Source organism: Nothobranchius furzeri, chromosome 12, assembly GCF_043380555.1.
Source record: "Nothobranchius furzeri strain GRZ-AD chromosome 12, NfurGRZ-RIMD1, whole genome shotgun sequence".
Classification (NCBI taxonomy): Eukaryota; Metazoa; Chordata; class Actinopteri; order Cyprinodontiformes; family Nothobranchiidae; genus Nothobranchius; species Nothobranchius furzeri.
The window spans coordinates 16,382,107-16,394,317 of NC_091752.1; the positions used below are offsets into that span (position 1 = coordinate 16,382,107).

Here is a 12,211-nt window from a genome sequence, read left to right on the forward strand (position 1 = left end):
TAAAGGGTGTACTTGCATTATTATGATATATTAACATTATATTAGTGGTTATTTTGGTCTAGATAATGTTGACAATGATATCGTTTATCATCAACAATTTGTTGGACAAAATATCGTCCAGCAAAATTTGTTACTTTCCCAGGCCTAGTCAAAAGTATAAAAATTATTTATACATAAACGGTCCCTCCTGAGATCTGGCCGTTATTTCATTTGCTGTGTTAGAGGACATGCTGAACTAATGTTTTACACATGATCATCACCCTAACATTTGAGTGTATGAAAACATATTAAATGTTTTTCCCTTAAAAGTGTTTAAACAGTTGTTGCATTTCAACACACAAAAAATAAATGGAAAAAATAAGATAAATCTAATGAAAAGTGTACATCTTTGACATTAAGCTTAAAAAAATCTGTTGATGATGATGATACTGTTCATTTTTCAGAGCTTTTTAATGTGAAAATATGCATTGCAATAGATAAGTTTACAATAAAGTTAAATGATAAAAGTTTTGAAGTTACACTTCTACTACTACTAGTAATAAAAATAAAAAAATAATTATAATAATACGAATAAATTGTGTCTGAGGAGTCAGTTATGTGGAGGAGATGAGTTTGTAAAAGTTAGTTTTGAGTATGTTTGTGAAGGAGGAGGTGAGTCTGAGATTAATGCAGGGGTGTCACATGTTCCAACTTGCGTTTTGACTTTGAAAGAAGTCTCTTATATCCACTTTTCGTTTTCTTGACATGCTGCCTCCTGGCTGTGCCTAACTACCAAAGACTCACAAATGAACACTTATTCAAATGTTATGTAATTGTAGCAGTTGAGCTGAGCTGATATTACACAGCGTCTAGTTGACGATGTGACTCAGTACCGGTGTTCCCTAGCGGCTCCAAACTAGCAAAACAACGTGAGCACGTTCTGACTGTTTACAACTTGAGTGACAGCAGCAACAGCCAATAATACGTTAGTAAGTATCAGCAGAGCCAATAGATTAGCTTTTGGGCGGGTCTAATAGGAAACCGGTTTCCGTTTCGGTCCTAGTGCTCAACCAAATCCATTTAATGGAGCGTAATATTGTTTTTGGACGGAAAAAAGTGCAGGGGACCAAAACTGCCTTTTGAAAAAGTGGGGGGGACATGTCCCACCCGTCCCCCCCCCCCCAAAAATTACGTCCCAGTCTAAGGGGGAAGGAAAACTACAAAAACCGGTGGGGAAAGAAACACACTAAAGAGACTAATAAAATGAAAAGCTGAGCGTATAGAAAAACTGCAGAGGGGTGACTGGGGGAGACCAAAGGAACACAGGACCTGGGAGGGATAATCTGGAAGGCTGCAGACCAGGGGACACATGAGGAACACAAATAGACACATACGGGGATCCTTAGAGGGGGATGGAGCACACAAGGAGACACATGAGGGAGACGCAGACACAGACCATGACACTAATTTACCATCGTTAGCTTACGTTCTCTCTGCAGCTGTTCACCGATGTAAACATGTTGCTGACTTTGCCTAAATTCACCCCTCTGGATTCATAACATTATGTTATAAACAGCGTTTCACTTTACACCAAAGCTGATTTTTAAAAGTCCGGATCCCTACCAGCTTCTGTTGCTGGTGGTGTTACCGGATTCAGCTGCTGCTCTCACACCAGAATGAGAAGATCTCTGAACGCCGACGCTCATATAAATAAATAACGTAATTTTAACACACATAACCATACATCGGAGCTTTAATATTGTTAATAATTGTCTCGCTTTACACTACAGTGGACGGTGCGCATCCTCCGTGGTGAAATACCCATCCATCAGGATTACCAATAACTAGTATAAACAAACACATAACATTTATCCCTGTCCCTGTCTTCCTCTGAAATAAATTAACGTTAATCTTGCCCGTTAACACATTTGCTGCAAAACTGAGGCCTGCTAGTCCGCTTGATTGATCGCTGCAGTTCATCTCTGTCCTCAGTCTCCATCAAAGTCATTAAAAAGAAAAAACGAGTTGAGTTTACATCCTTGTCTCTTAGTGCAGCCAACCACACAGCAAGCTAAAACCATTTTACTGTCAAATCAACTAAATAAAAGCGTTAAAAGGCTACAAACTGGCTTGTTTTGACTAGCTTCACTTGAGTTTCAACAAGTGTAAACGGTCTTTTTGGCGCCCATCATGGGGAAGGCAGCGGTCTCATGAGTGGCGTGAGCAGGGGTTGGTGGGTGTGGCCAGCTCCAGCTTGTGACAGAGCCCTGAAACAGCTTTTTCTGGATGGTGCTAAAAATGTCAAAACTGCAGAAATTGCTTTGTGTGGGATTTTCTGAAAACAAATTCATAAACATGTCTTGTATTGATTATAAAACAGTTATAACTTCCATGTCCCAGTTAAAAGCTTCTTTGTTCTGTGCTTTTCTGCATTTGCTCCCATGGTGCAAATGATGTGTTTAATGAGAATGGCGTCCTCAGTGCGCATGGCAGCACTTCTCCACCTCTGCCCGGGAGAGAGAATGTAAAGCATGTCATCTGAAGACAAGTGAAGGCTCACTGGAGAACTTATCTTTCCCCCGCCAAGCACACTCGCCCGATTTCCTGCGAGGAGCCACATTGCCATTTGCGTTGCGGGATTCAGTGTGCGCACGCAAGAAAATATACGGCTCTCTTCTCTCCAGGACAAGGAAGCCGGTGCGCGTGAGACTTTATTTTGGAGCGGAGCGGGAGGTTCCTGAAACGCACAGCGAAAATGTGGAATTTTGCAGGAGCTTAATTGTAATCTTTTGGGAATGTTTTCGTTGCACGGGATTGGAGGAAATACTGCTGCTTGCTTCTGTTTTGCACAAAGACGCGCGTCCTGTTGGATTTAAGCTGCAACCCACTTCACACCAACTGCATTGCAACAAGATGTTTGTATGATGAAACCAGAAATTTCCGAACTCCTTATTGGAGCGATTATCTAAAAATAAAATCAGCCACCAACATTTTCACTTCTACAACTACAATGAGAGAGAGCGGTGCGCAAAGTGGAGAGGATGTTGCGAGTGTTGCAGGAGAGCGGGACAGTGACTTCAGAAGGATGTCCACCGACCCGTGAACGCCTCCTTCGATGTGGAGCTGGTCGCTGTCCGACGCGCGTGTGGTGCTGAAATTTGGATGATGCCTGGCCAGCGACTGCAAGGCTGCCGCTCCCTGCACTTCAACGAGGACAACGGCCGCTTCGCGCTGCTCGCCGTCCTCATCCTGCTGTACCTGCTGTGCGGCGCTGCGGTCTTCTCGGCCATCGAGAGGCCCTCTGAGGTGCGGGCTCACGGCCGCTGGAACGGGACGCTCCTCAACTTCAGCGAGACCTTCAACATCAGCCTGCAGGACCTCAACTCTTTCCTGCGGGAATACGAGGCTGCCATCAACGCCGGGATCCGCGCCGACGCTCTCAGACCAAGATGGGATTTTACTGGAGCTTTTTATTTCGTTGGAACTGTGGTGTCGACAATAGGTGGGTGATAATCTGCTGCATGCCCAGATTAACTTGACCTCTGAGATCCCCTGCTTACATTCTTTTGTAAAATGAAAATAAATGAAGTTTGTAATCGGAGAAGAGGGTTACGGCCACAAAAAAGAAAGAGAAGAAAAATTATTCTGAATTTTTTACCTCAGACTACTGACTTGAATCTCAGAATAGAGATTATTTGTCAGAAAAATCTGACTTTTTCTTTCATTTCTGACATTAATCTCAGAATATTTTTTTTTCAAATAGCCTACGTATGAAGTGTTTTTTTCTTACACTTTTGACTTTAATCTCCTAATTTAGAACTTTTTTCCTCATTTTGAACTTTTTTTCCTCAAACTATTGACTCAGAATTCTGACTTTTTTCTAAGAACTCTGATTTAAAGGTGGAACATGGAGCACGAACACCATAGCGACATCTAATGTGTGGAGGTTGTAGTTGCAACAAAATAACAAGGTTTCCAGCTGCCAGGTTCACTGCTCATACGTGAAGCGAGTGACCAGCCTGGACCATGCAATCGATGAATCATACAGGGTAATTTCTACTAATGAGTTTATTTCACTTGACTTGTCGACATTTTCCACAGTGCCAGCCTCGCTGTGCCGAGCAGACAGTTTAGAAACCCACAATGGTGCCCTCTACTGGTTAGTAGATGTAAACTCAAACCCAGTGTTATGTCATTATGATTCAAATTTGATTATTTTTTAAATTAAAATATAGCTGTTAGAGGAAATACTGTACCTTCATTCTGCACCCATCTAAATGCCCCGTGGAGTTTTTTTTATTACCTTTTTATTACATTGTTCCATATCCCAACTTCAAACATCTCAGAATCATTTTTCTTGGATTTCTGACATATTTTTTGAGAGACTTGACTTTATTCTAAAAACTCAAATTTTAATCACAGAATCCTGATGTTTTTATTACAGTCAGGATTCATTTAATTGTTTTTTCTTCTTTTCGGTGGCCTCGATCTTCTTCCGTATGTAGCTCATGTTACGTGGAAATATTCCTGCTGGAGCTTCACACAGAAGAGTGTGTGGGTCACATGTCCCAATGAGTTTTTAAATAATCATTGATATCTACAGTCTGGGTGCCTGTGGAGCACTTTCTTTCAATCAGCCCACAGATTAAACTTCTGTCTTTTTTAATCAAATTTTGACAGCGATGGACTTTAAAAACCAGGGCAACATCTGACTTGTTTGCCATTTGGGTCAGCACCCTCTGCACTGGTTATAGGACAGCACCCATGGGTGCAGCCTCTCTCTCATTTTTCTTTTTTTTTTTGCCACATTTCCCTTCAAACTAACAGGAATGTCAATGAGAAGCCCCTTTCTATTCACCCCATTTAACATTTACTCATGCAATAGGTCAGAAAAGAGCAAGCGTACCTCCCAGGGCAACCCGAGGGCCAACGGTGTGATGCTCTGCATGCCTAATGGCTCTCAAAACCCCCTGCCCCAGGCTGCATTACACAGATAGACAGGTTTCTGTATGAGTGAATGAATGCAAATAGACAAAAACACCCTGTCTCTTCTGCTAGGAGCATAAACAGATTCACACCCCTACGTTTAATTGAAAACTGCAGAGGCGGGTTGGGAAACCCGGTTTCATGACTGCACAGATAAAATTGGTTTCACAGAATCAGACAAACCTGTCACAACTTTATTTACTAGACCTGTCAGAATAGCTTTATTGGCCCTCCCACCTTCCGCTCTTAGATACACAGATGCACTCATATGGAGCTCTCAGGGAGCGTGTACACTCAACCACTCAGGAGGGAACCACAGCTGCTGTGTTTGCTCACATGTCTGCAGCAGGTTGTCATTCGTTGTACTTTAGTTGTCACGCAGCATCACCGTCACGTAAACTGATTCAGCTGTTTGGGTAAAATAGCTGAAATAGACATCAGATGTCCTCTTTAGTTCTTTTTCCTGCACAAACTTCTTTCTGGGGTTTAATATTTCAGCTTTGATGTCCACCCATCCCAATCCGCTGGCTGGTGTGCAGCATTCTTTTTTCAGCGTGCTTGCAAGTTGCTTATATAAAAGGGATTTCAGGACCTCCCCACACCACTCTTTATCGGACCCCCCCCCCCACACACACACACCCACCCCCACCCCCACCCCACCCACCTAGTGCCCTCTAGATGCTCCTCCCCGTCACCTCCTGTCTTCAACACTGCTGTGAGAGAGGCTTCAGATAAGCGCTGACTCTTTGCTTCCCTTGATGTCTCTGCAGAGCATCGCTTTGAAGACTAAAAGCAAAGCTCTGACCACATGATCGTGCTGTTTACGAGAAGGGCTTGGCCAAAACTGTTGAAATGTTGTAAATATAAGAGACGTTCTGTCTGAAATGTTGTCTCAACTTAAAGAATCTAGTTTGTTGTTTTGAGTCAAAACTGAAAACAAGTGCAGATCTGAAGCTTTTGAGAGTTTTTCAGTTTTCCTAATTGCAAGCTAAATGTTGCTGTATCCACAACATCTTCTGGGAGATATCTGAAATCTGGAAATGTACAAAGGACACTTGCTACTCATTCCAACATAGCCCAAAATCCATATGAGAGGAAATATTCCTCTTAAAGGTTTTATATCAGGCTATTTTAAACCTTTGAGAGCATGAATAGGTTTATATTTGATAACATTTTACCATAGACACTATGGAGATACCAGTTGTTCTAAAATGATGGGTGGGTTCAGACATTTTTTTCGAGATGGAAATAAGAAAAAAAAAAGAAGATGGAAATAAGATGTTTGGATTTGATGAAATCCCACCTCCAACCCTGTGAATTCTACCCATTTAATGATGTAACCTTAGATCCCTAGCAAAGCATTATGGTTCTCTAGCCTCTACATTAGGTAGTTTTAATGCTGGAATGGCGCTGGTTTGAAGAAGTAATCTGTCTGAAAGCCTACTACGGTACCGGTGGTTTGACAAGTAGTCCGTGAAATCACAATCTCAGTTTTTTAGAGCTCACAAAGACAAAATTCAACAATTTCTGGTGATTCAACTCTTTTTTAGGAACACTGAACAAACCCCTGTACTTCTCGCAAATGAAAACGCATTTTCCTGTTAACCCTCTGGATGCAGGCATTGCAGTTTGCAACGTTAAAACCTACCTACCTGGTTACTACAAATACGTATTTCAAAGTACCCCTGAAGGACTTCATTGTTCGTCCTTTTATCAAAACTTATTTTGAGCCTGAGAGGGTTAAAGTCCAGACTAAATATGGAAGAAATCACTTTTTCACAATTGTGTAGATTAAATCACCTGCTTACTGCTCACTACTCAGAGAGAGTGTGTGTTAGTGTTTACAGTCCAGGAAAAAAGCATGGAGATTTGGCATTTCCTCAATGGGGAGGGGAGGGACAGGCTGATACAAACCTTCACCATCAAGCCATTTGCAACAGAGCTGTAGCTTAGAGAGGAGTCATGTGTGAAGCCAAAAATCACTTTGGGGGTGTTTCTGATGAGGAAATAACAATATGGCATGGTCAAAGCTCCAAAAGTTGATTTTGCATGATGTTGGCCCTTAAAAGGGGCATTATGGAAGTTTGACAGCCAAAACATGTATAGAAATAATACATTTCTTCTTCATACATTCTCCTGCAATGCCCTGGTCCTGTAGAATGAGCCCTGGCATTTTTACTGTGATTGCCTATTTTTCTGTAAAATCACAGAAAAAGAGAGCTGCTCGGGTTGAGCAGGCTGCTTCATGCGCGTTCACGCTCAGGCATAGCCCTCCGAACCGCTCTTTGAACGTTGTTTCAGCTATCAACAAGGATATAAATGATACAGACACAAAGGACATCACCGTCATGTTCTGTGGCAAGTGTTTAACCCAGGACATGCAGAATCAGACTCGGAGGAAGGATGTAGAAAAAATAAAAATATCTTTATTAGAATAATAACTAAAGGCGCACTGGAAATCCAGCGGGTGAGAGAACGGGAAGCAGCGTGGATGGGAGCGAGGAGTAGTATGTCCGAGGAGGGGTGAGCCGGGAGAGCGAGGGAGCCTCCAAGAGCGCAGAGTGATGGGTATCCAGCAGGTAGGGGAGAGAGGGCAGACTGTGCAGTGAGCGGGGTGGAACCAGTTGAGAGGACGAGGACCGAGGAGGAAGACCGTGAACTGTATGGTAACGCAGTAGGAATCCAAAAACGAGAATGCAGGTTATGGGGAGGGATGACTGAGCCTGGAGCGTAAAAAAAACTGGAATTAGGTCAAGGCAAAAAACACGATACAAAATAAGTTCGAAGACAAGGTTCAAGTTCACGAGGGCTGGGACTCTACCAGTGAGGCGTAATCATCCGGCAACCAAAAGCGTCCTCCGTCCTCCTTATGAAGGCAGCCCACTAATCAGCTGATGGGTTGCAGCTGCTGCTCTCTCTCTCCTGAAACCAGAGAAACTCAAAACACAGGTGAGATAATGGTGTGTGTGGAGAGTGCTCACCTCCCAGCTCTTAACAGTACCCCCCCTCAATGGACGCCCCCTGGCGTCCTAGCCGCAGTGGCCTCATACTCCTGTATGAGCGAAGGATCTTCAATGAATGAGCGTGGCACCCACGAGCGCTCTTTGGGACTGTAATCCTCCCAATCCACGAGGTACTGCATACCCCGGCCACGGGGACGGGAGTCCAAGATCTTGTGGACCGTGTAGACCAAACCCCCTTTGTACATCCGAGCTGGAGGGGGAGGCGCAGGAGCGGGACAGAGAGGACTGATGACCACCGGCTTGACCAGGGAGACGTGGAACACAGGGTGCACACGCAGGGTTCGAGGAAGATCTAGGCGAACAGTGGTGGAAGACGGGACGTCCAGGACCTTAAACGGACCTATGAACCGGGGTGACAACTTGCGGGTGGCCGCCTTCAGCGGAATGTCTTTAGAGGACAGCCATACAGACTGACCTGGAACGTAGACCGGGGCAGGGCACCGTTGGCGATCTGCTAGCTGCTTGTTTCTCTGGGCGGTACGGTCCAGCGCTGCTCTGGTGGTGGCCCAGGTGCGGCACGCGCAAACATGAAATTGGGGAACAGAGGAGAAGGATGATGACTGCGGGGGGGAAAAGTGAGGACTGATAACCAAGGGATGCTTCAAAAGGGGACTGACCTGTAGCAGTAGAGATGTGGCTGTTATGAGCATACTCCACCCAGGGTAGATGGGTGCTCCAGGAGGACGGGTGTGACAAGCAGACAGCGCAGCATGGTCCCCAGCTCATGGTTCATGCGTTCCCATTGTCCATTAGACTGAGGGTGGTGTCCAGAGGTAAGTGCCACTTGTGCCCCCAGGGTCTCAGCAAACTCCTTCCACACGTGGGACACGAACTGTGGACCACAATCCGACAGGATCTCCTCCGGGATGCCATGGAGATGGAACATGTGCTTAACCAGGAGCTGCGCTGTGCCTGCGGAGGAAGGGAGAGATTTAAGGGGAACAAGGTGGCAAGACTTTGAAAACCAGTCAACAATGGTGAGTATGGAGGAGTAACCGTGTGAGTTGGGGAGACCACGGACAAAATCCAGAGCAATGTGGGACCAAGGCCGAGAAGGAGTGGAAAGAGGTTGTAGCAGACCGGCTGGCGGGCGGTAGTCCCCTTTTTGTTGAGAGCAGGTGTAGCACCCAGAAATATAGTCTTTAATGTCCTTAAAAATGGATAGCCACCAAAAGGTGCGTTTAATCAGAGCCACGGTGCGCGCCACCCCAGGATGTAGCGAGAACCGACCAGTGTGGGCCCAGTGAATCACCTTGCTCCTTACAGGTTGGGGAACAAACAGCTTGCCTGGGGGGCCGTTGTCAGGACCGGGGTCCGTCTTAAGGGCTTCCAGCACCTGCTCCTTGACTTCCCAAGTGATACTTCCCACCACGCAGGCGGAGGGAAGGATGGTCGACGGCCGGTTGTCCTGGTCTGTGGCATATTGTCTGGAGAGCACGTCAGGTTTTGTGTTCCTAGAGCCGGGTCTGTAGGAAATCAGGAAATTAAATCTGGAAAAGAAGAGGGACCATCTGTACTGGCGAGGGTTCAGTCGTTTTGACTCCTTAAGATAGATCAGGTTATTGTGATCAGTCCAAATGATAAACGGTTGCTCCGCCCCCTCCAGCCAATGCCTCCATACCTCTATGGCTAACTTGACAGCCAACAGCTCACGGTCCCCCACGTCGTAACGGCTCTCGGTTGGGGTGAGACGCCGTGAGAAATAAGCACAGGGGTGCATGCATTTGTCCTCCTCTGATATCTGGGAAAGAACAGCCCCCACTCCGGTATCCGAGGCGTCCACCTCCAAGGTGAACTGACGTCGAGGGTCCGGGCGGTGCAGGATGGGGGCATCGGCAAATCTTCTCTTTAAGGCCTGAAAGGTGGACTCAGCTTCTGGGGACCATACAAAAGTTCTGTTTATGGAGGTCAGTAGGGTCAGTGGGGCAGCGGTCTGGCTAAAATTACGGAAGAACCTCCTATAAAAATTTGCAAACCCCAGAAACCTCTGAAGTTTCTTCCTCGTAGTAGGGGTTGGCCAATCCATAACCGCCTGCACCTTTTCCAGGTCTGCCTTCAGTTTTTCTCTTTCAATGACGAATCCCAGAAACTTGACAGTAGAAACATGAAATTCGCACTTCTCGGCTTTAACTTAAAGTCTATTTTCGAGAAGACGTAGGAGGACCGCTCTCACATGCTGGACGTGCTGCTCCGGAGTCTTAGAAAAAACCAGGGTATCATCCACGTAAACAGTGACAAAGTGGTTGAGGAAATCACCCAGCACTGAGTTAACCAAGGACTGGAAAACGGCTGGGGCATTTGTAAGTCCGAAGGGCATTACTAAATACTCAAAATGACCCAGGGGGTCTTGAAGGCCGTCTTCCATTCATCCCCTTCCTTCACTCGAACCAGGTGGTAAGCATTTCTGAGGTCCAGCTGGGTGAAGATGGTGGAGTCCTGAATGGGTTCGAAAGTGGAGGAAAGTAGAGGTAGAGGATACTTATTTCTGACGGTGATTTGGTTCAAACCTCTATAGTCAATGCAGGGCCTGAGTGTACCATCCTTCTTGGGCACAAAAAATAAGCCAGCTCCCAGGGGCGATGAAGACGGTCGAATAGTTCCTGCTGCGAGACAGTCCTGTATGTAATTCTCCATACTCTCTCTCTCCGGCTTGGACAGATGGTAAAGACAGCTGGAAGGCAGAGGGACTCCGGGAAGTAAGTTGATGGCGCAGTCATACGGTCTGTGTGGGGGTAAAGAAGAGGCCCGGTCTTTACTGAAAACAAGTCCCAGATCATGGTACTCTTGTGGTACCGTAGACAGATCAATGTCCTCCGCAGGAGGAGTGGAAGGTCTGTGGGCAGGCAGAACTGCAGACCGCAGGTACAACTGTGAACACTCTGGGCTCCATCCAATAATCTTATTCTTCCTCCAGTCGAGAATAGGGTTGTGACGGATCAGCCATAAGTGTCCCAGCACTAGTGGAGACTGAGGAGAAGGGAACACATAAAAAATGAATTTCAGTGTGATTACCTGAGACCAGCAGGCGGAGAGGAACAGTCTGAAGGGTAATGGGGGAGAGGTTGTGGTTGTCCAGCGAGGAAACAGAGCGAGGTGTGGCAAGCTTGGTAGTGGGAATTCCCCATTTCGCCACTAGTCGAGGGTCCACGAGAGATTGCTCACATCCGGAGTCCAAAAGTGCCTCGAGAGGAATCTGCTTAGAATTAAAAAACAAGGAGCACGGAAAAGAGCACCGGGAAATAGCTGAGTTGAGGTTACCGCCCACCAGTAGACCCGGTTTTACCGGCGCGCGCTCCCTTTTACCAGGGAGGGGCAGTTGTTCACAAAATGTCCCGGCAAGCCACAATATAGACAAAGCCCAAATCTGCGTCTGTGATCCTTCTCCTGCTGAGAGAGTTTGGCTCTGCCCATTTGCATGGGTTCCTCCGTGGGTAGAGGATCAGGTGCAGAGCGCCCCCTAGCTCCGGCGATACGTTCCTGAGAAAAGGAAACAACTGGTTCCATATCCACTCTCCTCACCTCACGGTGGCATTTATCAATAGACATGGCCAGCCTGATTAATTCATCCAAAGAGTTCGGTTCTGGACATATAGCCAACTGGTTCCTGATCTTGTCGTTCAGGGCCTCCGTAAATGCCCCGATGAGGGATTCCAAGTCGTACGTGCAGCTAAGATCTGGAAATCCACGGTCAGGTCTGCCACCGATCGTCTACCTTGGGTGAGATTCATAAGTTTCCTCCTGATGTCCAACACAGATTCCACACTGCCAAAAGTCTGAGTAAACTCAGCCAAAAAGTCTTTAAATTGTCCATGTAGAAATGAATCATTGTGGCTTTTAGCCTCTGCCCATCTCAAGGCTCTGCCACGTAGAAGTCCTACTACATAAGAGATCTTAGCTGAATCAGATCTAAATGCAGAGGGACAACATTCAAAAGCCAGTTTACACTGGAGTAGGAAGCTGTGACACTCCTCGAACTCACCCCCAAAAGTAACTGTCACTGGTGACGGGGCAACACGGAAATGCGTTTCCTCAGTGGATCTTGCTGTTTCCGCTCCGTAGACGCCTGTAGCAGCAGAGGAATCCAACAGTGTGTCTGAAGAGGAGGTGGATGGACGGACTGGGAAATAGACTCATGAATCTGTCGGACCATAGACTCTAGCTGCTGGCAACGCTGATTGGATATGGTTAGCTGCTCCATGAGCCTCGGAAGGGCTTGTTCCTGC

At 46.2% G+C, this 12,211-nt stretch overlaps 1 protein-coding gene across 1 annotated transcript in view; it reads left to right on the forward strand.

The window, feature by feature from the left end:
- Positions 1–974: 974 nt before the first annotated feature.
- Positions 975–12,211, forward strand: part of kcnk12 (potassium channel, subfamily K, member 12) — a 59,463-nt gene continuing 48,226 nt past the window's right edge. Inside the window, exon 1 of the mRNA XM_015975233.3 lies at positions 975–3,481. Coding sequence (XP_015830719.3) covers positions 3,142–3,481 — 340 coding nt within the window. The 5' untranslated portion in view covers positions 975–3,141. The remainder of the gene's footprint in view (positions 3,482–12,211) is intronic.